Source organism: Anarrhichthys ocellatus, unplaced genomic scaffold (assembly GCF_004355925.1).
Source record: "Anarrhichthys ocellatus isolate YVR2014 unplaced genomic scaffold, GSC_Weel_1.0 scaffold22, whole genome shotgun sequence".
In the NCBI taxonomy this organism is placed as follows: domain Eukaryota; kingdom Metazoa; phylum Chordata; class Actinopteri; order Perciformes; family Anarhichadidae; genus Anarrhichthys; species Anarrhichthys ocellatus.
Window position 1 is genome coordinate 787,565 of NW_022280052.1, and position 25,109 is coordinate 812,673.

Genomic DNA, 25,109 nt, shown 5'->3' on the forward strand with positions numbered 1-25,109 from the left:
TGTGTGTGTGTGTGTGTGTGTGTGTGTGTGTGTGTGTGTGTGTGTGTATTGCTATCATGGGCCACTGGAATGGAACGATGTAAGACCAAGTGGTAACCGTGGAATTTTCTCTTCATCTGCTTTAAGCTTTCCTTAACCACCACTGATGCTGCCAGAGACACCATCTCTAGATGATAACAAAAAGACTAACGAGCTGAGCGAAATATTCTAACCTAAACTAATCCTAGCTTCTCCAGCACACCTACGCACAGACAGACACGTATACATACACGCACACAACTTAAGGCTCAAAGTATTCAAACCCTTATAAGGTAAAATCGCAGGTCGGTTTAGAGTGAATCTGTTTTGCAGCGTCCCGGCGAACTTTGGTATTTGCGGCTGGGAAAAGCATCAAGTATGCAGAAAGGACATCCTTCAGTGTTTGTTTTCTCTGCTTCCCTGTATGCATCCTGTGGTTCTGACTGACTGGCTGCTGGCATTACGTAAAAGCCAGACTCCGTGCTTATATATTTTTTTCCACCTAAGTTTTTGGTAAATGATTCAGCAGAGCCTGACTAAATGAATGTTTTCAGAGCCTGGTTATGAGTATAAACATCTTTCCATTTTTTTTGGCCCGACGCGCTGATAGTTCCACATTTGTGGTTTGTCTATGTGTGTATATTGCCCATTTCAGGCTACGTGACATTTTATGCGTACACGTGCCATTTCTCTAAGTATTTGCAGATTCTGGTATTTCTTTGGTAAAGTATTGATTAATATGTATCTGCGTGTATCCCTGTGTGTTGTGTTTGTGTGTGTGTGTCTGTCAGTCAGTGCATACCTGAGCTCCCAGCTATGTAGTTAATCATGTCCACCTATAGTTATTCAATAAACCCTATATAAACCCTGATACAAATGGCGACTCACACCAAACGACGCTATCCCACAATGCCCCCTTCTCCTCTTTTTATCACCAACTAGTAATTATGTGCTCCAGTGAGAGGCATGCAACTCGCTTACACACACAAACACACACACACACACACACACACCAGTTAACAAGCTCTGACAAGCCAAGTGTTTGCTTCCTGTCCAGCATGAAACAGCAAAGAGATCAAGCTAACCAAAAAGCTACCAAACAAAACAAGTTTTTCTCTGTAGTTTGCAAAGACCAAAACCGATTTAAAACATTGCAAAATTTGGACTTATATTCTTCATGTGGCAGAAACATGAATTCAACTGGATAGTCGAGTTGCACTGTAAAATTTGTGATTCAGTAATTGTTTGCCAACAAATGAATTTCGTCAAACTCTTAAGGTATTATCATGTTTGGTATGTGATCCTGGATTCACAGTGGCTGTTGGATCTATAAGCAGGCAGCTGTTTTGAGCTAATAGGCAAAAACCCTCCGTACGCTATCCGTACCTGCTCAGCACCTGACTAGTTGGCGAATGTAGTGGACCATTTAGCAGCCAAAGATGTGGTGTGAGACCAAAAACAGAGCTAAAAGAGAGTGAAAATTAGCAAACAACACAACTGCTTACAAGTTCAAGTCGATCAGCTCTGGTGCTTAAAAAAAACTAGTCAAATGCACAAGTTGAGCGCCAACAGGGATTTTAGATTTCACAGTTTAAAATATCAGATTATTGATTGATGATTTCAACATCTTCCCTCACTAAAAGTCAAAGAGCATGCTATACATACAGTAGGTAATCATGCATCAGCGCCCCTAAATTGCAAAGGTTGTGGTTGTCTGGCTGGTAATGGTACAGAAAATCAACTGTTACAAAGTGTTGCACAGTACCTTAATGTATACTGACAGACAACAGGATAGGAATATAGGACCATACATTTGAATCTACTGTCCAGATGTAATCACCGCTCATGTTGCTCACTCATGTGCAGTCAGGACAAGTGCAACAGTTTATCTTGGATTTGATTTGATTTTATTATCAGATTTATCTAAAGTTCATCTTGCATCCTAAGGTGTACACCGCGTAACATGTGGTGTGCACATTAAATGAATACATTCTTCTTTTTGTTTTCTAAATATTCCTAATAGTCCTATGTGCGGTTAGACGTTTAAATTTGTGAGATTATCAAACTTGAGCTGGCACAATTGCCTTATAATTCTAATGCAGATAGGTGCAGTGTCAGTGCGTGTGTGTGTGTGTATTTCTTGAACATACTCTGGCTCACGTTTGGCTTTTACACCAACAGTATAATCTGCACACTGGATTGAAAACACGCTAGCGTAGGAAAACATGTTGTTTTCCCTCACAGGTGGAGCCACAGTCAAGTTTGCACATCATGCATTCTTTGTTAGCTTAAGTTTCCATGTTGGAGCAAAGGCTCTGCCGGGGGCTATTTTCCTACCAGCTTCACTCACCCAATGAGGTCACATCATCCAGAATCCCGAGAATGTCAAGAATGGCGAGGTTTAAGAGCTTCTGAACAGCACTATAGGTTATCAGATGGAAAGGGGCTGATTGAGAGGGAAGGTCAAATGTGATCCATTTCTATAACGGTGAAATGAAGAAGGGGGGGGAGTGGCACGCTTACTTCACCTTATAGCTGCTTTTCTAAAATGTGATTCACCTATAGCAGATGCCAGGACCTCACTTCAACACTACTTCATTTACATTGTTGTTTTTACTCTGATGTGGACACCTTTAGATGATTACATTATCCAGATACTAAGGGCTGCATTCTAAACTAAAGTCTTAATTTGTCGTATAGGGAATGTCCTAATTTAACCTTCAAATCAGTTAAACATTAAATTGGATTACTTGTGAGATCAAAATCAGTCTGAAACTGCACAAGTGAACCAGTTTGTACCAAATGCTGGTGTTTTGTGTTTTTTTTTTTTTTAGATGAAATGTATCATTTGGGCTCAGTCTGTCTAATTCCATACAAACACCTTTGTAAACTGAGCATTTGATGAAGTGCAGCCCCAGTGTCAGCTAATGGATCCTTGTTTTTCTGTGCACAAACAGTCCCACTGTTTGTTGTACACCATACAGTAGGGCAGCAACTAACAGTTATTTAAAGACTAAATTGATAATCAATTTTTTATTTTTGCCGATCGCCTCATTGATTAAATGACCAATCGTTTCAGGCCTACCAGGCAGCATACAGAATATCTTTCACATTGTTTAAACCATCTTGTGATTCTTTTAGAGGTTTAGTCTTCCCGTTTCTGATTCATCTATTTATTCATGAAAGGATCAGTATGCAACACAAAACACTGAGTCCAAGGAATGTCTCCTCTTCCAAAGTAAAGTGTCTCATACAGCAGAACCTTTCATCACTAAAAATAAACAGGTCCGTACTGAATACACAATGCCGGATGAATTAGGCATTTAATTGTTTTTTTTTTATCTTTGAGGGTTTATTATCTACAATGTATTCTAATCATTATGAAACCTGCCCAGTTATTCCTGAAAGATGACCAGACGAGCAGAGACGGTGAGAGGATTGGGGGGGGTAGTAGTCTGTACGGGGCTCAGGCGGAGATGCTTGCTATTCCCTCAAGTGTCTGGAAAGTGTGCCGTTTCCATTACAGTCTGTCTCGTTTCGCTGTAGCAGTGGTGATGTTTTTGCATGGAGGCCCGAGGGTAAGAGTTGCTGTGGCCCTCCTAGACACACACACATGGCTTACATGTGCAGCTTGAAAGACTTGAACGCTTCTGACTGCTGGCAGTCTGGTACCACTGACAGGAAAGTTATCAATTAACAGTGAAGTGTGCATTAAAGGGATCTGCATGTGTTATGCTAATTGAAGAAAGGCCTTGGATTTATAAAAATGTTCACATTTTTGTTACTGTTGTTGTTAAGTACACAAAGGCCTCTAAACGCAACCAGAAAAATCTCCACCATTGTTATTCAGCATTTTGTCGACTAATTCATCCTCAAGTACCTGTAGCCACAATGATGACATCCATACTATTAAGCTGCCCCACTGGAGACTGACTCATACGTATGTACATGTATAATAATCCACTTAAGGCAACTTTTCAGTATTCAGGTATTTAATATCAACTGTAGTAAAACGGTCTGTACGGTAAATACGTAAAAGTAACTACTGTAATCCTCCCACTATAACATCATGATTATACACCGACACAATGGAATCACCTGTTCCTTTATTGACGCAGAGCAGAACTGTCAGATGGTTTGGTGTGAATGATGTATCTAAAAGAATCATTAAATAATTTACGAGTTTACGAGTTCTGCTGTTTGTTACTGTCAGGACACTTGAGAAATAACTAATGAGTTGTTGAATTTGTTGTGTGCCACAAAACGGTAATCTGTGGTGTCTTAGAACCGTCCTTCTCTCAACACCAGAGACAACTTGCTTCCACAACCCTTGGACTGCACTTGCGTTGTGATTAAATGCTGCCAAAGTAACTTGTGAAAGTACTGATTCTGAACAAATCTGATTTTAGAAATTACCCGAAAATTATTGTCTACAGCTAAAGTTGATTTTGCTATCTTTAGACAAGCTACTGTGAAGATTTGAAAGCCAATTATATAAGCAAGCAAAGAATAAAGATACCAGCAATCCAGAGCGATGTCAGCTAGTGTGCATATAACAACCAAAATGTTTCAGTCATCTTGTGTTTTCTCATATGTGTGTGCTTCTCTGTGAATGAGGTCTGCTCAATGTTTCTAACACATCATCATCCAAAGTTAGCTCTAAGTTAGGGCTCAGTCCTTCAATCAGAGGATCGGCGGTTCTATCCCCTGCTCCGCTAGTCCATGTCAGACTGATGTATGACGTACTGCATTGCATGATGTATTGCATGATGGTGTGAATGTTAGATAGTCCTGACGGGCAGGTTGCACCTTGCATGGTAGCCCCTGCCATCAGTGTATGAATAGGGGTGAGTGATGACATGTAATGTGGTCGGAAGACTAGAAAAGATCTATACTGTACAAGTACAGTCCATTTTCCATTTACCATTCACTGCTAAATCCCTACAGTATGGTTAATTCCGCGTGGTTCTCGTCTAATATACTTTAAAGGCAGATCCCTGGATTCAGCCCTGCTGGTTGACATTAGCACCTGACCTCCTGTTTCATGCTGGAAAGGAGGAAAAAAAATCTTTCTGGGAAAGCCCTTCATTAACATTTATGGGAAACCTTTTGGCCCATCTTCTTCTTTTTCCCTTTCAAGATTAAAACACACAACCCTTTTCCTCATTTTTCCATACTAGCCCCTCCCATACATCTAACTTCACATGGCTGTTTTGGGAAATCCCTCATAATGGGCAGTTAGTCTGTACTTTCTCTGGCAAACTCAGCTTTTTCCCCCTTTGGGAAGAAGTCCATTGCATTCTTTGGAAATCGTGGGTGTAACCGTGTGGTATGATGGTGTTTTCTTTCTGCAGAACGCACTGGATTTCCATGCTGTTTTTAGTATTCTGGACAGAGTGAGCAACCATTCGAATAACTCAACAATGAAAAGAATGCCGATATGAAAATATATAAACGGATCTTTTACAATCTAGACCGTCTGCGTCACTTTTTTTCTTTTTTTTCCCACAGATATTCAGAATGTCAACAGCTTAAACAAAACGGTATCGGAGCACATGGTGGGAGGTATTTTTGAGGGAAGAGCCGTTGTCAGTCACACTCGTCATATCAAAATGCTCAGACTCTGTCTCTCCTTATCCTCCCTCCTCATTTCTGTGGCTTTCCTGACCTCTTAGCCGGGGGTTCCTCTTCTTTTGAGCAAGCCGGCACTGTATACTAAGCGTACTCCCTGCGTGGGAGGGACGAGAGAGTGGGGAAAGCCTTCAAGAAGAACTTAAATGTGACTCACCTAAAATCTCCGCCTCCTTACGTGACCCTTGTAGCTCTGAACTCCCTGCTTTACAATGCACTAAAAGCACTAAACAGGGAAAAGCCACGGAAGGTAAGGCTCCAGGCAGTATAGACAAATCTTTGCGGAGTGTGTTTCGTTGGACATTCCGTTCTCTGGCACACCTTGGGCCTCACGAATGTTGAAACAGTTTAAATATGTTGGAGCTCTGGGTATTTTTACTTTCCAGGGGCCTCAACCCGTGGAACAAAAACAAACACAATGGGGATTCCTACTGGAATCATCTCTATTGAATCATCTTTGGTACACGCGACACGTGTGCCAAGTTTTGATTCTCAAAGGGTAATGCGAGTCGGTTAACCACAGCTCTCGGAAAGCCTGACAAGTTAACGGAAATGACTTCTCGTGACAGTGTCACACATTCAACTTTCCATTCAACTGCTCGTTCCCTTTGTCAATCCTAAACCATACGTACTTCTACAAAGCCTTCCTGGCAGATGTCTACTGAAGCACATTACCATCTTACATCAGTTCATCCTGTTTCCGAATGTCAATCAGTTCAGTCTGACTTGATTGTTTAACAAAAGCTTCTGGAAATTTCAGGCAGCCCACACTTTCTTGTCAGCACCGTAAAGGGCCATACCACCATTTACAAGTTTTAGCTTCATTAAAGTGTTGTTTCTCCCCAATTACTGTACACATTTCATTTTCTTGTGGGGGTGTTCCTCATATGAATTAAGAAGTTTTCATTTGATCTAATTTCCATATTGTAAAATTCTATGAAACATTATTTTTATTTTTTTTTTTTTATTGATAACTGGTATTGTTTTCTTGAATTACATCTAGTGGTATCAACCCATTTGCTGCCGATGGTAATTATTTTATTCCCTATCTTAGGTTTCTGTTGCATCTCTAATACAACAGAGATGATGGAATATTGTGTTTTGGGCTCACAGAATTATAAAAATGTATTTGAAAAGTGCAACAGCAGCTTGTTTTTCTAGAGACGGTGTTCCTGTTTCTCAGGATAATCCACTGAACACATCAACAGTTTTAACAGAGACTCTTCTTTTCTTTGGTAGAAAGTAGTTCCAGTGAAACACTGAGCTCTGTAGATTCATCTTCTCCATCTTCTCCATCTTATTGCATCGGTACCAGTGGCAAAATATGTATTTTTGTAATTTGAGTAAACTCATCCTTAAACTGCAAATCATGTTTACTCTACATTTTTGCTGACATTTATATATTTTTAGATTTTTGAATGTTTTCTGCCACTTTCCAGACATCCTTTGGCTTCCATTGATTTCTATAAAATAATACAATAGACAGAAAGGTGATTGCTTTGAAAAGGCCTAACAAACACATACTTGATGTTCACTATAATGGATTACACAATCCATGTAAGTTTCAATCAATTTTCTGATTAAAGATTTTCATATTCTTTAGAAATAAATAAAAACAAAACAATGGATGACCTGAATGGTTGGAAAACACACTCAAATTTTCAAAAAGTGGTTTGGCATAGCATAGTTTGCAAAGTGTTTAGTTGTGATGTAAAGTGGACATGATTTGTAGTAAAAGATAAACAACCTGTTTTGTCTTCTGCGAACACTACAGTATTATGGCCCTCTGCTCACACACAGACTTTAGACTTAGCACATGAGATCCCAGCCTTGACTAGAGATGTGGGTGGTCCTGTGTCTGTCATCCCAGGTAGGCCAAAGGTGGTGGTGAGAAGGGTTTCCCACTCAGGTTTCCCTCAATGAAAAAAAAGAAGAAAGGCCAAACAGCATCTTTTTCTCTGTATTTTGCTCTCAATATGGCTTGCTATAATGTTGAAATATAACTTTTCACTGATTTGGCCGTTAGTGATTTATTGCTTTTGGATAATAATATCAGTTAAACGGCTCAAGTTAATCTCAGTTTATCAGAAGAGCTGAGGAGCTTTATAACCCCTCTTAAAATGTTAGAGGAGAGTGGAACGACCTTTAACCATCTCGCACTCACAGTGTGAACATTAGGCCTCCGATCTTTGGAATATTTAACGTTTTTTTTGTAAAAGCATTTTATTAGTGTTGCTTGTCGGTGATATAGAGCAGAGTGACCTGGAGGGCGATGCAAGCTGTTCGTCTTGAGTACAAACAACCATTGCTGATCTCCTACCAGCCGGCATTGCAGCAATGCTTGTGGAAGTTGGCAATTTATTTTTGTACCCTCCAAAAAAAAAAAGCAAATTCAGCATGAATTCTTGGTTGTGAGTGTAATGTGTAGTAAATCTTCCCTGCTGGGGAAGCTACAGTTTTATATAGTGTTGTGATGTTTGGTAAGATATTATTATTATTTATCAGACCAATGCAGCCAGGGAAGGGTGAACTGTAATTCTCCATGAGGTAGGTGAGTTTATTGGCTTTTCCCTCTTGTTTGGGTATAGACGTCCAGTCTGTGGGGGTCAAACCCAATAAACACAGAGGAGTCGGTGCCAAGTGGAGATGTATTTACCGAAGCCCCCTCTGTTTATCCCCACGCTGGATGCTCGCATCCATTCGACAAGCAACAGCCTCCATCCTTTTGCTTTCCAACAGTTCCTAGCCTGCAGCTCTTCTGTATTTGTGGAGCCATCACAGTGAGAGGTAGGCAGCAGACACATTCTTTACAGCCCTGCTGATTGGAGCAAGCTCTTTATTAGCTCTGGGAGAGACTCGCATTTTTGTTTATTTTTGCAGTACTCAGCTCTGCTTGTGTGTCTCTATGTGAGTGTGCACTGTGATCAGCAAGTTGTTGCAGTACTAGATAATACTGAAGTCACTCCTCCTTTATGGATGAAGTTTCTCAATCATTTCTCTTTACATTGTCTTCCTCTTTCACTATTGCTGCATATTTGACAGTTACTTCGAATTCCAGATGTATTTGCTGTCCTTCACAGAAATGTGCGGGGTCGTCTTTACTGAGAAGAGGATCTTAGCGGTTAAGAGTGTTATCTTGGAGTGATTCTACAAGCCTTGTTCAACAGAGGTACTCCGTAATCTGTAATCATTTCTAAGAACCTCTGCAGTTACAAAGCTTATCAGTAACATGCTGCACATGTACAAGGATGTGTAAAAGGTTTGATTATCATCTCAGCTTTAAAATGCATTAGAAAATGGGACCTAGGTAATTGAGGCTTTAGTCATATGGAGGTAGATAGTTTTATTGTTTTTTTTATATGTATCACCCCAGGACCCAAATTGAAACCCATGTTGATTGAAAATTTATGATGAAATATAATTTTGGTATTCTCTTTCAATTTCAGTTTCCATCTAAAAACAATAAAATGAGTAGCTAATTAACAGCCACGAGAGCATTAATAGAAAACTAATTACGGAAAAGTCTTTATTTCTCTTTAATGCATCTCTACACAGCCACTCATCTACACTTTTATTTGTAATTACATGAAGGGTGCTGTAGCCTTTCTCAGCTCTCTGAAATGCCATTACCTCTCACACATACCATGCTTTTAGAAGCTGAAGACACCCCATTTAACAATTGGATAAAGCCCTGCACTTTTCCTTTGTTCCTCACAATCTTTTCAAGTGATTTGTGTAATCTTGGCCCTACTGCTATCCCTCACCATTCAGACGGCTGTAAATATGTCCAAGCAGGACTATAGTGTGGCATTTTCCTCCTCGGAGCCCTGATATCCTGGGAGCCCCAAGTGAAGGCGGTCTGACAGTGCAGTCGGTCTGGCTGAAACAGCTCTTTCACTGAGGCAGCCTGCCAGACCCTTGTGGTCGATGTGGTGGGATCGACCTCCAGATCTGCTACTGTTAACTGTGCACGCCTTCACATTGACCTACTTCTCAACATTAATGTAATCCTAAAGCTGGGGGGGGGGGGGAAAGATGTCATGGCTTGGTTAACCACAGGTATGTTCCAACATACACCAAGGATTTGTTTGGATAACACAAGGACAGGCCATGGAGGGTTTGTTTTCTCTTGGCTGCCACTAAATGAGATGTTGTCATTTCATACTTTGGTTACAGGCTGTGACAGTCCGAACCTTTGCAGTTAGTTCCCTTTAGGAATGCAACATTTGGCCACCATGACAGCATCAGACTGGGCCCTTTATTCCATGCCTGCACATACCCGTGTGACTCATGTATGAGTGCTTTGTGTATCCTTTGTGAGGACTGTTCCTGCAAGAAACTGAAAAGAAATCATTAGGTACTGATTTCCGATAAGAAAACTTCACAATTTCAGATTTTTAGTGTGTGCATGTGTGGCTGTGCAATTGAGAGTAAGATTTGAATCTAAGCTTCTGTAGATTGTCTCCCTTATGGCTGCCATTTATTCAGTCCTTCAGACACTTGCCCCTGGCAAACTTTTGACAAATCTATAATTGAGACATTTAATCGCACTTACTCCTCTTAGCTAACAAAGGGAATTCCTTAATACCTTGTGCATAAGATGTATATGGAATTTGTGCATTCATGGCAAATTCCATTTGGTCGATTGCCCTGAATTACAGCCATTATTCCTACTCTGTATTCCACTGGTCTTTGAACTTTCCTCTGCATTAGGCCTCTGCTACAGTATCTGCTATGATCATCATCTGTGTCCTGGATGTCCAGCCAAACCCTTAGCTATGACGCACAAGACTCCCTGTTCCAATTTATGCCCACATGTCAATAAAAGCAAGTCCTTTTTGGTCCTCGTTTTTAAACACAGCTCTTTAAATGAATGGAATTTACGTTTGTTATATTTACGTATTTTCATAGCTTCGAAGCTGCAATCATTTTTATATTAACGATAGATCAAATAACTTTGTGTAGTGTGAAAGGAGTGGCTTATAGTGATGACGAGAATTATCGCTTGACTCTGCAGTTAATCTCAGCTTTATGGATATGGCCAACAACTTTACTGTTTTGGATTACTCTCGCTCTCATCAACCCCATTTCAGCCGCAGCAGGCAGGCAGTTTTCAACGAAAAAGCTTTCATAAACCTCACCTGCTCAACGCCAAACAGCAGACAAAGTTAGCAACTGCCTTGTGAACATAGGATCCCCCAGGAGATTGTGGAGATCAAAACAGAGCTAAAAGGAGAGTGATTTGTTGAACTTTTCTTTGCCAGGTTGCCAGAACACAACTCCAGATGCTAACGTTGTACAATGTAGATAAGCCGGTGGTTCCCAACATTTTTAGACCATGGCACCCCTTCGGAGGGCATGCTTTGTCCTGCCACCCAACCCCCAATATAACTCACTCCTTAACGTCCTCTTTGTTGTCTTAACCAACCAAGCTGCCTGGCATTATATGCCATTGATTTCATGTGATTTGTTAATTCACAAACTGCAGCTGATAAGTGTCATTTAAAGAGGTTGACCTCCTTGCGTGTGAGGCTTGGAGGAATGCTGTGTCCCCATTATGTTGGAGAGCGTGGGACTCTGTTGCCTGGTGTAGGGAGGCTAGGATGACCTTCAGGAATGCTTTTGTTGTGTACTCTATTGCCTCTCCAAATGCACCATGCTCCATCAGACTGATGGTCCTTTTTAGCAGAATGCGATATCAACGGGTACCAGGGGCGAGAGAATGGAGAAGAGGTCCATAAAAAGCCCCAAATGAAAGGCTGTTCTCTCTGCTCCGTCTCCCCTGTCCTGTGCTGGAACGGCAGGAATGTGTCAGGCAGACCTACTGGATCTTGGAGCCTTCAGCCCTTAATGAATTTTAAAAGGCCTTTTTCATTCAAAGTAGGCTGCTAGCTAACAGCATGTCGCCTGGCCAAACACTCAGGGGAAATGGAGGAGAATGGAGAGAAGAGGAGAGGAGCATAGACGGTTGGGGGGGAAAGGAGGAGGAGGTGCTGGCAAAGTGAGTTGGCACCTAGGCAGGGTGGGGTATTGGATGTCCCTCATGGTGAGAGATAATAGGCCACTCTGCATTAGAAGCCACTGTAGGAGCATTCTTGACCCTGCCACAAGGGTCTAAAGAGAATAGAGGGAATGTGAGAAACAACAAAAGAATGAAAGTCGGTGAAGGAGGAGTGGAGAAAAGGGCCAGAGAGGGAGAAGACAAAAAAGAAACTTGAAATGTCCGACCCGATGAAGCAGTTGTTTGTCATTTTAGGAAAAATGCTTATTGCTTTCTTGCCTGGAGTTAGGTGAAAATATTGATGCGATTCTTAGTTCTGTATGGTAAACATGATTCTACAGACAGTCAGTCAATGTTTAGCTTAGCTTTTTTCAAAGACCGGGAAAGGGGAAACCACGAGCGGTATATACTGTACAGACAGGAAATTGCTATCAATCAGCTTAAAGGAACAGTGTCTTAGGGGGATCTATTGGTAGAAATGGAATATGCCATTATTAATGTTTTCTTTAATGTATAATCACCTGAAAATAAGAATCGTGTTTTTGTTACCATAGAATGAAACTTTTATTTACCTCATACGAAGTGGATCTCATGGAACCGGCCGCCAAGTTTCTATTGTAGCCCAGAACGGACAAACCAAACACTGGCTATAGATGGGGCCCTGCACATTTTTGTGTTTTTGCATCGGCCACCGTGGTTCTCCTACACACTTGGAACAAGGAAGTAGTTTATGTTAGTTGCAATCTGCAACCTCACCACGAGATGCCCCCAAATCCTGCACACTGCTCCTTAAACAGTATATTGACCTTTTGTCTCAACGATAATGAGCACAATAACTTCAACAAACCAGAAAGTCAGGTATGTCTTTGTCAATACTCAAAGACATACCTGACTTAGTGATTGATAGACCTGAAACTGGTAACTGTACCCAGATGATAGATTTACTCATCTGTAAATGCAATATGAATCACATGAGGAAACATTAAATTAATTCTTAATCTTCTGCAATTAGCAGTGTGTCTGCGGGAAGCTGTTTAGGACTTGCAGCGGCATGCTAATTGTTTTGTCTTACAGCACTTAATACTCTGCCACAACCTATAGCAAAACTCATGAACACACATTCATTTCATTAGACTGATGAAGATGGCTAAATAAGAAGAAATGAGACTGAAATGTCATTTGCAGCTTAATTGTAGAAAGTTTTTCGAGAATAGTGTGATCCATCTATTCAGCTATTGTCTGATTGACAAACGTGTGTCAATGACTTGAAATTAATGAACAATGGTTTACGCCAGGCCTGATGTGTTGCCAGCTGAGCCAGTAGGATACCTGTAGCTGAGCAGGTGCATCCCTTTATGGCAGCTGTAGTCTTTGAATACTTTCAGTACAAACAAGATCTACTCCAATAAGTCTCAAGCCAACGAGACAATTTGGGATGAAATGCAGCGATATGTAGTGTTTCTGTCCAAATCCAAATCCCCATTCGGTTGCTTGGGACTTTGAATGCATGCTTTAGAAAGCAGAATGGACCCATTCCCTTTAGATAAAATATATTTGCTGATTTCTCTTGGTGCTACTACTCAGAACATAAATCCTGTTGCCAAAAAGTGCCTTTAATCCAGTACAACCTATCCAATTTTTCATTTTGGCACGGGCCCAAAGATAGCCAGGGGTGCTGCAATGTGGAGCTGGTTCTCAGCAACTGCCTCCAGTCTGTACCTGCAAAACCTCTGGAAGGCATAGTAAATGGGTCAGATTCAGCTCACACTCTGTTGGAATAGACTGGATGATACTGTCATTGGCTCTAAAGCAACAGATTGATAATACTCGAGGTCTGCTCTGTGAACATTTAAGTTGGGTGATTATTCTAATCGTTCTAGTGTCTTTTTGTAGTCCGTATTCATGATATTTTTCAAATGTAGTTTCTAGTCTGAGGAGGGGGCCTAAACACCAATTGGGTCACATCACCTCCAGTGATGTCAGAGGAAATGCCAGAGAGCTGAGGTAAGGAGCTGCTTCCTACAGTCCTGCAGATTCCTGGGCAGACGACCACTGTGATAGTAGAGGCTCCAGTAAGCTACAGACAGAAGAAGAAAGGAAAAAGCTGTGGCTGATGACTGTTGTGGAGACGCAGCACAGCGTGTATAATGATCGGTCTTGTTGGGAAAGGTGTTTTCTCTTAAATGTGTTTTGGTTATATACTCAATATGATCTGGACAGGGTGTTAAACATAAGTTCCCTGCTCTCCAGTTTGGCTGTGCAAATCCGGCCTCGCTGATTTCACAGACCCGCAGACGAGGTCATCATTCCATTAAGTGTTTGAACTGACTGAGTTTGTGTCACAAATGATGAATCGGTGATTCAGCAGGAATACCCTGGCTGGGACCAACTGAGACTACACAGTAATGGGATGATGAACAAACATCAAAAGCACAAATTCTCTCTGAATCATCTGAGTTGTTTACTTCCTCAGAATCTGACTCAACCTTTGATTTGCCACCCAACAGACCTAGAAGCCAAACTAAATGAATAGCAGAGAGTTCCTTGGCGCTGCCTTTGCTTGCACATACAAAAAATGAGGGGCATTAACTGGTACCTATGCGTAATATGCTGCTGTTACTGTCAAAGCTATTAAGAAACCACTCACCCATTGGAAGGACGCTGTGTTCTTCTTGATTAATTGAAGTAGAAAGATGAGCAGGATCTCTGCAGTAAGGATGAAACATAGAGGAGGAAAGTTTGATTATCCTTTGGGAATTCACTTTCTGTCTTCTGGAAAGGGAGTGTCATTGTTGTTGTGGGCCATTGAGTCATAAGGTCATTTACAGAACCAGTCATGCAAACAAACAGCTTTAAACACTAATAAATGTTGTTATTGAATATACACTCAGTAGCCGGATTATTAATGTATGTACACCTAGCTAAAACTAATGCAGTCTAATACAACAGCCCTGCCTCATTTCTGAGGATGCAGTTTGTGGTGCTGTTGAACTATATTGCGTTATAACGTTATTTGGCCTACTCTCATTGATATACATGGGGTGGACCAAATAGTAGAAACACCTTTAGCTTGGAGTACCTACTGAACTGGCAACTGAGCGTATCAGGTCATTACATATTCATTTGTGCAAAAGCAAAGGACAGTTGTGCGCATACAGGCCTTTATCAAGGAAGTGCATGGCAGTCTACCTGGATGACCTCATGGTTCGGCTGTCCACAAATGAGGAGAAGCAGAAGCATTGTGTTCGGCAAAAAGCACTGTGAGCAGGCTGAGGTCATAGTGAGATAGGGCTTGTGGAAACACTGATGCACTCGCTAACATGGCTGGCCTTGGAAATTAGTCCCGCAGGAACCCCAAAAAACAGGATGGTAAAATCACACTGGGCGGTCAGACAGGAGAACAGACCAGCCAAAGTTCAGCCAAAAGAAAAGACTTGCTCGTCGCTCACGTTTTAATTTCAGCAGAGATGACATGCAGGTGAAATGTGGTTGGCCCCTCATTTTGCATCCAGGGAATGCATTTCATTATGTATGCCACGCTTTCACTTCCACAATATAAATATGTGAAAGATGGATGACCCAGAACATGAGGACAGGGAGATGCTTTTTTTTCGAGTTGATGTTGGTCCTTCAGCATACCTATTTTCCACAGCCACCGCCATGTAAAAGTTTGAAAGTACTTTCTCCAAAATGACATGGTTCGTTAAAATGTCATAGCAACCTGTTGGAGAGAGGTTTTGCTTCATTGAGGTTTTGCTTCATTGTGCTCAATCATATGGATACTGCTCAACACTGTGCCTTAAAGAAATCCAGTAAATATCCTCAAACTGATTTTCATCATCTTGTTTAGAGATGTCTACTTAGAACTAGACCGTATCATTATATTCCCAAAGATAGGAAATGCTGATGGTTTGTACCATTTGGTGGTGTAATGTACATCATCACATTTCAGTTTTTGTTTAATTTCCGCAGATGTTTTAAATGATATCTTGTTTTTGTCCTTTGTGGTCGTTCCAGACGGAGGCAATGAACAAAGCTCTGAAGGATTTGAATCTGAACATTGTGGAGATGACTGACGAGAAGGCCACACTGGATGGAGGAGATGTGCTTTTTACAGGTACAACTGTCTCCTCAATCATTGTATTTTGTTGAACACCTAAAACTTCTGCGCCATCAAACAGCCGTCCACATATGGAAGATTTTACAAAGAAAATGTTGCCGTCACCCTCACAAAAGGTGGAACATTGTTACTCTTGGGTTTGTATAAATTCATACAAGGTATATCATACAGTTGCATAAAATAGTAGTAAAGAGCTATAATTACGTCCAAGCATACTTTACTTTAGCAGTGTAAGTTTATACAGAAATGAAATATATATGTGAATATATAGATGAAACTATGAAGAAGAAGACCTATGGATTATACATCTAGCTTGAGAGGTGGCACCAATGTCGACTGTGTCAGTTTGTACTGGGTGCAAATGTGGATACATGCAAGTCTGACATTTATTGCCGTAGGGTCACTGTGATATCATTATGAAATAAATCCTTGGGTTTTATCCCCTGCAGTGCATTAGTAACCTTAACTGCAAGTCAAATCCTAAAATACAATTTGGCTTAAAAAAAAGTGGGGGTTGTGGAAGGAGAGATGTGTGTCACAGCTGCTATTAAAGGTTATCTTAATAGACCTGTTATTTTATTTTTCAAGCCTTTACTTTATAAAGCACTTTAAAAAATAATTCGACACAGACCAAAGTGAAGGGTACAACTTCAAAACTAGCATGAGCATACTAATGCAACAAAAAACACACAACATAAATAGCTTTATAGCTCATATACTTCATCTTAATCAGACACTACAGCAAAAGAGAAAACAAACGTCATTTAGTATTTAACATAACATCCCTCAATACAAAAGTGTTGGATGGATCAAACAACATAATGGAGATTTTTCCAGATATTGTAAACTTGTAAAGTTGGTACTGTGAGTGGAACTAGGGAAAGGCCATGGGGTCGTAAAGGCTTTTTCACATTATGATGGCAAATGAACATTTCCTCCGACACGGTTCGCACAAATCTTTGTTTCTTTTCAAAGCTTTGGTGCTTTTAGTCTGATTTACCGCACGGCATGCTTTTAATGTTCAGATAAGTAAGATTTTCTTGCATAAACCTGTACAATGAAGCTCTCATTCATGACTGGCTTTAAAAAAAAACAAACGTGTTTTTCCACCCTGCGTCAATGATTGGGGTCAGTAATGACGTGGGCTCTATTTTAGATATTTCCCTGCACGGCCATTAACAAATGCAGAAATTCTCACACCATTCCAGGAAATATTTTAATGCAGCGACAAAACATACATACATGTTTTTGATTGGCTTGCAGCAATCTGTTAAAATCGTATAACAGATCTTTTGTGTTGTGGTTGCCTTTGCCAAACATTCCTCTGACCTGGTTCCTCAGAACACTAAGCAGCATTTCCCCTGAATTGCCCCCGAATACTGCGTGGTCAAATAGAATCAACAAGTCTCCAGGCTCTCACGCCTCTTCTTTCTATGGCATTAGATGATAAAATTTGGTAAGGGCAGAAAATCGTGGGCACGGTCGTATGTTGAGTAAAAATGTGGGTCAGAGTCTTCTACACTGTGCAGGCCACAAGGAAAAAGTATAGTACACTTAATTGGGTTTCTAGACGCTGGCTCCGTGCGCTCGTTCCTTCCAGCTGAAATCGGTTTCACATGGCAGGGCTAGAAACATTTCCTGTTGGCAGAGCTAACGGCTCATTTTGTAAAGTTTCAGCAGCTATGTTAGGAGCCCATCCCTGAGCTCAGTGTGCTGCTGCTGCAGCCTCGCCAGGCTTTCAGGCCTCTGTCTGCTTATGCCCCACCGTACTGACCACAGTTGGCCTTTCTCACAAGCATGCATAAAGTACACACTGTGGTGACTGCAGTGTTCCCCTAATGTTGCTCAACAGGCTCGCTGTATTGCTGCTGTTCAAGATTTTTAGACTTTATCACTGTAGATTTAACAGATTTCAGAAGTTTCTGGATGTTGTATATATGTTTGTACTCCAGATATTATAATAATCATTGCTTTATAATGCTTTCTTAGTTCCTTATACTAGAGGTATTTTTTTTAAATGCTTTTGTATGGTCACATTGCCTTGTGTATCTTTTTAGATTGATTTTGTAGATAGTAATTTATCAATGTACTTATTTATAATTAATTCCACATAGTTTTGTAAGCTTAAAGCCTTGAGTTGTTTCGAGTTCTATTGTGTATCTGTTGATCTGTGGCGAGCTGCTGAATTCAATTGTCCGAACAGGCATAGAGACAATTGTATTGAATTGAATTAAGTAAGTTAAATTGAATTGATATTTTGCCTAAACAACTTCAGTGGTATCTACATCTTTTTTTCAGGTCGAGAGTTCTTTGTGGGCCTTTCCAAACGGACCAATCAGAGAGGAGCAGAGCTTCTAGCAGATGCCTTTAAGGTGAGTTTAAATGTTGCAATGGTGTAAAAAGTGGCAGTATCACAATTAATACTAAAAGCAAAGATTCTTCTCTCCAAATTAATGAAGTGAAAGTGTATGAAACAAGCGTACATAATTATGAACATAACTTAAATTAAGTTACTGAAATTAAATTAACTTAAATTGCATTAATTTATATTTATAGCCACAGCAGGGCAGCACAACAAACTGTAATTATAACACTGATGTATATTTAACTTTAACTTGTATCTCCTTTGTTGTCAATTTCATAATTGGTGGCAAACAAATCAAGTATTTTTAAGGAATGAGTCACCCTTTAAAATTGGTGAAATGTGACATCATTATTTATGTATGTGCTGTCAATTGAACTAATTTCAGGGAGAAGCACTGATAAAGGATGAGTGAGGCGATATTCTATATTTTACTTATTGTAAACAAATATCATGAAAGTACCAAAACCATCAATAAATTGATCCTCCACTAACTACTGAGGTATTTCCTGTGTACCCAGAGCCTGATGAGGCGTATTACTCCGTGCTAAAGATTTTCATTGTTATTCAAAAACTTAAACATAAAGACACATCAGTGACACCCAGCATTGCACTTAGTGTTACACAGAGTTCTCTCTATTGATGACAATGATACTACACTAGAACTATTCTGTCTGGCAACCACAAATACCATCCAGCGTACCAAATTGGCTACTATTTCCCCCTGTTTAGGTAACATTAGCAAAAAACTACAGTACCCAGCCTTTTATGGATTTATGTCATCTGTAGGAACAAATAAGCTTGAAGCTGAGTGCCAAAGTCAAGAAAGAGAAGTCCGAAAGTATTGAAACACGCTTTGTTGGTTTTGGTCTTCTCATGAGATTGCCGGCCTTATTCTTAAAGTAAAAGGCAACCGTAAGTGTATAAGCCTGGTCTATGTCTCCCCTGTTGCTGTCAATGATTTTGTATCTCACCAATTTTTATTTCCCCCCCCCCCCCCGACTACTTTCTGACTAAGGCCTGACCTTGATAGACCATAGTTGAGCTCAAAAATCACCAAAGGAAATATTCTGCTAAATATCCCAAACCTTGCTGCAACAACAGATTCAGGCAATGAAAGAATTTAAGCATGCAGCCTAGAAACAGGGTCATGGTGTGGGTCACAAACACTGACTGATTCTATCTATCGTGTCTACTGTTATTGTAATGTGAAGGAGTTTCATACTGCAGATTTACACGCATCGCTTTTGGATTTGCTCTGAGAGACTGTAACAAAAGAGGAAAGCCGGCTTACTCACAAGTTCGGGGGTCGGTCAAGGCGTTAAGAGTTCAACACATTAGGGTAACCTGAATGGCCTTATTGCTGTGCTTCCTTCTTCCAGTCTGTATCTGATTTGAGTTCCTCATTATGGGTTCCTCTGTGTTTTCTGTTATCTTTGATAAAACAGGACTTAATGATGCGTCACTGGTAAATGACACTAGGAAAAATCACTTGAGCGTCCATTATTGTTTTTTCCGTTTTTTATCAGATTGATTCCTCCTATCACGTTTTTTTTTCCTATCATTATCAAATTAAGGGTCACTTTGTTGCCAGGTTTGTTTATCACTCAACAACTGCATACAGATGTCGAACCTCTTTTCTTTATGGTCCTTGAAGAGGTTAAAGCAGATGGTGCTTTTGATTGAATGAGTTTGTTCAGGAAGAATAATAGAGGCCAAACCACTTCTTTTCATCTGCATTTAGAGGTGGTGACTCCAAATTTACCAATAAAACAAAAATATGAACATCGTTAAGGACGTCAACAGTGAAGCTCAGTGTGTTGTGCTTCTGGGTTGGTCAATGGGTCTTTTCAGATCACAACATAGCAGCAAACCAGCCCGTTAGTGCGGATGAAAAGCAACTCAGTCTCTCTCTTTACTCTCTTTATAAGAAAAGTATGACTCATACTTCTAATTTTGAACTGCAACTTCCTGTTTATGAATAAGGAGTGAATGAAGTTCAGATTCATAATTCCCACGTGTCCTTTTGTATCTTCTGAACAAGTGCCAAGGAAAGATTTCAGGAAAACGTTGGATGAAGTAATATAAGTTTTTGGCACGATGACCTGCCAAATACTATTCTGTTCATTCACAATAACTCTTTCAGTGAATCATAGCACTTTAATTTGAGCTAATGATACAGTACAAATATTGACTTGAAAAGCTTTAACATATATTTGAATGGAAAATGTCACAAAAGAGTGTAACTATGGACAATGTACACAATACTTCCAGTACCTCATAGGGTTTTATGAAGCTACGAGCTATAAAAAACAATTCAAAACACATTATGTCATTAAGAAAACACAGGGATGTCAGTTCCTAGGCACAAACCTAAATTTATAAGCTCATATAAATGTATTCACAGACATTCAGGAAGGAAGTTTGAAGTCTCACATAGTTCAAATTAATGCTTAGTATCACTTCAAGGTTTACACATCTCTGTAGGACTCAACTGGCTTTTTGTTACAAACGGTGAGTCTATGTATCAAATGCTCAATCAATCATGTTGAAAGTGGGAAATTCTTGCAGTCCCGTAAATCCAAAATCCAAACCAAGTCTGTGGTAAAACAATGTTGTTTCAGGAGGCTATGCTATAATTCTTCAAATATGGACCCCAGGCTTTAATTCTTGCTAACGAAAAGGCTTTCAACTAACACTTTAATGAAAGGGTCGGTCCTAAATCAGCTTCTGAAGGCTAAAGATAAATAGCTCACTATAGTTCCCTATGAAGTATTTAAAAAAATTATCCTAAATATAGACCAGATATCAATCAATATGGATGCAATTGCTGGCTGAATGCTTCTTTCATCCTCATTCTGAATAGTTTAGAGATTTAAAGGCAAACATATTTACGTAATGGGCCTCTTATTCTGAACCTACATGAACACTACATCTTCTGCCATAGCTTTGGTCATTTCACGTGAGAGATTTCTATATTTGTCTTCTTGTCCTCGCTTTTCTCATGGTTTTATAGTGGGCAGTGCAACAAAATGTGAGGACGGTTGTAGTGTTGTTTGCTTATGTTGCCATGCCTTCTGTTTATTAAAGGGTAACTTCACTGGTTTGTGAACCAGGACCCTATTTTTCCCATATTTTTTGTGTCTTAGTGACAAATGGGGACAACAGTTTTATTACTGGTCTGATATTGAGGGATAACGCTGTAAGTGAGCATCAATGTAACATTATGTCCACTAAAAGTGCTTGTTTTTGCCAGTGACAGGACCATGTTGTTGTTGTAAGTGTCTGACAACAATGTGGAAAGGATCCTACTGAGTAATAAAACGTTTTTCTTACCTTTAGTTTGTCCCGCTGAAGGTTAAGTCTTGTTGTAAAATCTGTATATCCTTATACTCTGGCTCAATTAAATGCGGAGGGCCATCGGACCTCATCCACATTGTCGAAACCATCTAAATATTCAGGCTTCACACTGAAAATCTTATCGATAACACTAAGCTATACTTTCTGTACTCCAACACAACAAACTCTGCTCAGCCAGCTTGCAGTGTTTCCACCGTTGTCACATCACCTCGCACCATTTCAGATCTTGACTTCTCCTTGAGCGAGACTCTAATAATTACAATCAAAGCCTCTCTTGGCAAAAACAAGCACTTTTAGTGGACGTTAATGACGGTGCCAGCTTGCATCGGCTGCCGTCTACAGCGCTCTCAATCAAAACTAAATACATTTCAGAAATTGTTGTTCCTATTTGTCATTCAGACACACAAACATGGGAAAACAGGGTCCAGATTGAAAAATACCAAAGTAACCCTTTAAATGTGATTAAACCGCACCCACACATCCTTAATAGATAACAAATGAATCATATTATATATTTTTCTAATCCTTAACTTTGATTGTTGCTTTGGTCATGAATATTAAATATTAAAGAGAATGTTTTAGGGCCTTTAAAGATTTTAAAGAAGCCTAAATGCCATGTTCAGGTGTGAATACCACTTTTATCAATAGCTTTTGTTTTGTTTTGTATAACTCGACATTTGGTATGCAACATCCTGCAGCAAAATAAAGCCCTTTCCAATCAACTTTCTTCAAGTTGCTCTGTAATAACACTATGAGCCCTGGGCTCAGTAACATCATCTCCCAGACACTCCTGCTGTTTCCGCCCTGAGCTACCTGCTATTTCATCTTAAAAGCCACTTCAGACACAATTTAATGATACTGTACAAACCACTACAGTGCTTTTCTATAAAAAAATATATATATTACATTTCACATCATTTCACGTACACCGACTGGAGCTGCAGTGCTTCGTTGTGGATTGTGAAGCATTGTCACAAAGGAAGGCTTGCACTGTGTCATCACACCTGTCTAATCCATTCCTGCCTTCATGAAGATTATCTTATATGGATGAAACTACATATGTATTTGTTTTCTAATAATTTATTCAGCCACATATGAAGAAACAAGGAAGCTTTACATTGTACAGATGTTTGTCATTGCAAATATTTGTGGGACAATATAACCACAGCTATGTTTTGAGTTTTGACATTGTTGCTGTACATAAGGTGTGTGTCTTTTTGTTAACACCGTAGGTAACTATACCTACAAAGAATAACAATAGTGAGGAAGCATTATGTCAGCAGATGTAGAGGCAGGCTCTTAATGTTTGACACAACAATCCCAAATTGATTCCTGCAGTTTGACCGTAGAGAGAGCTGCCATTAATTAAAATCATTTTTATCACTTGAGACTTACTTATATTCATATTTTGTTTTTCGCGTCACCTAATTGGATTGTGTTTTGCAGGACTACGCTGTGTCGACCGTGCCTGTGCTGGAAGGGCTGCACCTGAAAAGCTTCTGCAGTATGGGAGGACCAGGCCTTATTCTCATCGGCGCCAGTGAACCAGCACAGAAAACCCTCAAAGTATGGAGTTTGTGTATCTGTGTTGTATGTGCAGTAAAAGCATCATCTCATCGTTATGCCTCCCCCAGCTGTGGTCATAGAAACCACTGAATCAATGTAGTGGCATTGTTTTTATAATTATGACGCAGCTGATTTATTTTTTTTTGGTCGACTCTTGACTCGATACTGTTGGTATTAACAGCCCTGTCTTTTTTTTCTCCTGCTCTGCAAAGTATTCAGCAAGAATAACACTACAAGACAGGACATTACACGTGTTGATTCAGAGCAGACTCCCTTACTTACAACTCGATTGCTGCTTCCCACTGCAGGCACACTGAGACCACCTGTCACCTTAATCCTTCGTCATTAATTCATAGTCTCAGCAAAGCTAAGGGGATTGCCCCTGGCGCTCACACTCCAGCTTCAATTACAGAGGTATTCCATTTAACGGTTTGAGCTCATTACCGCATAAAAGGCTTCTGAATCGATCTAGCGCCATCGTAACAATAGTCCTAATAGAAATAAAACCCAGGGGATGCTGAAGGACTCGACATGAACAAGAGGCAGTTTACACCCCGACAGACGGATTTGTCGTTTCCTCAAAGAGAGTGATAAATCTCAGCCCATCCCTCTGATGGAATTATCCCTAAAATTCCCAAACATCAACACCTGAGACTCTATGTGAACCTTTCTCTCAGCACACAAGACTAAAATACAGTGCGATAATTGACGTTGTGTTTACACAGCATAGACACGCATGCATTTATGTTTATCTACATATGTATGAAGACATGCACACAAGCACACACACCCTTGGCCTTGACAGATCCTTTCTGGCAGGGCTCTTCATTTGCCTCCTAGTGTGATATCTCCCCCTACTGGCCCGACTTGACACAAGGTTACTTTAAGTCAAGTAAAAGCCACTTAGTAGTATCTCATGGGGAGATTCAAACCAGACCATCCGACAGCACATCCTAATGAAGCAAAGTACTTGAGACCAGCACGAGGTCAGACTTGTTGGTTTTGCATAGCTGTAGTGTACACAGGAAGTTAAGAATCTATACTTAAACGCATGCGCTAATTGATTTTATATTCCAGCACTAACTCGTTAACATTCCTGCCTGTTTGATCACCCCAGTGATTAGCTACTGGAGCGAGGAGGAGTGAGACGTAATGACAGACCGCTCGTTTTCTAATCACGGCTTACGTCACCTTCTCCTGCGCTAATTAGAAACTATTTTAAAGGACTTTTAATGACCCTGGATTTGTAATTAGGCAATGTTCTCTCTGTGGGGGGAGTGAGATAGTAAATGCTGTTTAAATTAATTAAAAGTGCTTGTTTTGGATGTGGATGCAGCTGTTATGGCAATAAGGCTCCTTGTTTGCGTACCCCTGGACAAAGACACCTTGTACAAATTAAGGTTGGAGCCCGACTAATTCTGTTTGTCTTTAGGGAGCTAGAATTGTGCTGCTATTAGATATTCAGACAAGAGACGAGACCCTGACCTGTTGGCAGTGTGGGTTTAGAGTAGAAGAACATCTGGTTAATAAGGCTGTTCGTTTACACTCTGTTTTGCTGTCTGTCTATATCTGGGGTGTGTGCTAAGAATGTGTGTAGTCCCCTGTCTGTGTTTAGCTCTCCCATGGATCAGAATACACGTCGACCGGATGGATTTCATCATCCATCTGCCGCTGTCGCTGCCAAGCTTCACTTATGAAGTTATCATCCTGAAATATCTGCAGCAACCACTTCCTGTTCTCTCACACACTATTCCCTCTCTATATTTGAGTCCCAGGGCAGACTGTAGATCACCAGTCACTCAGCCCTGTTTGATTCATGAGGTCATTGCTCACTACTGGTCAGAGTTTGATTTTTACCTCGAGGATGTTTGCACACTTGTTTTTATAGATAATGAGGCGACAACACGGTGAAGTTTATATTCAGGATGAGTTGTGTTTGATGACCAAATCCTGACCAAAACATTTACACAAGTAAGTTAAATATGAACATTTTTATACACTTTTGATATTTGATTCAAATTGATGGGTCACTGTATGTTTAATATCCTTCA

At 40.3% G+C, this 25,109-nt stretch overlaps 1 protein-coding gene across 3 annotated transcripts in view; it reads left to right on the forward strand.

Annotated features, from left to right (window-relative positions):
* ddah1 (dimethylarginine dimethylaminohydrolase 1) overlaps nt 1–25,109 on the forward strand; it is an 88,111-nt gene that overhangs the window by 34,934 nt on the left and 28,068 nt on the right. For all 3 annotated transcript variants that reach the window (XM_031859830.1, XM_031859829.1, XM_031859831.1), the window contains exons 2-4: nt 15,668–15,767; nt 18,069–18,142; nt 22,939–23,058. In XM_031859830.1, the coding sequence (XP_031715690.1) occupies nt 15,668–15,767; nt 18,069–18,142; nt 22,939–23,058 (294 nt within the window). The remainder of the gene's footprint in view (nt 1–15,667; nt 15,768–18,068; nt 18,143–22,938; nt 23,059–25,109) is intronic.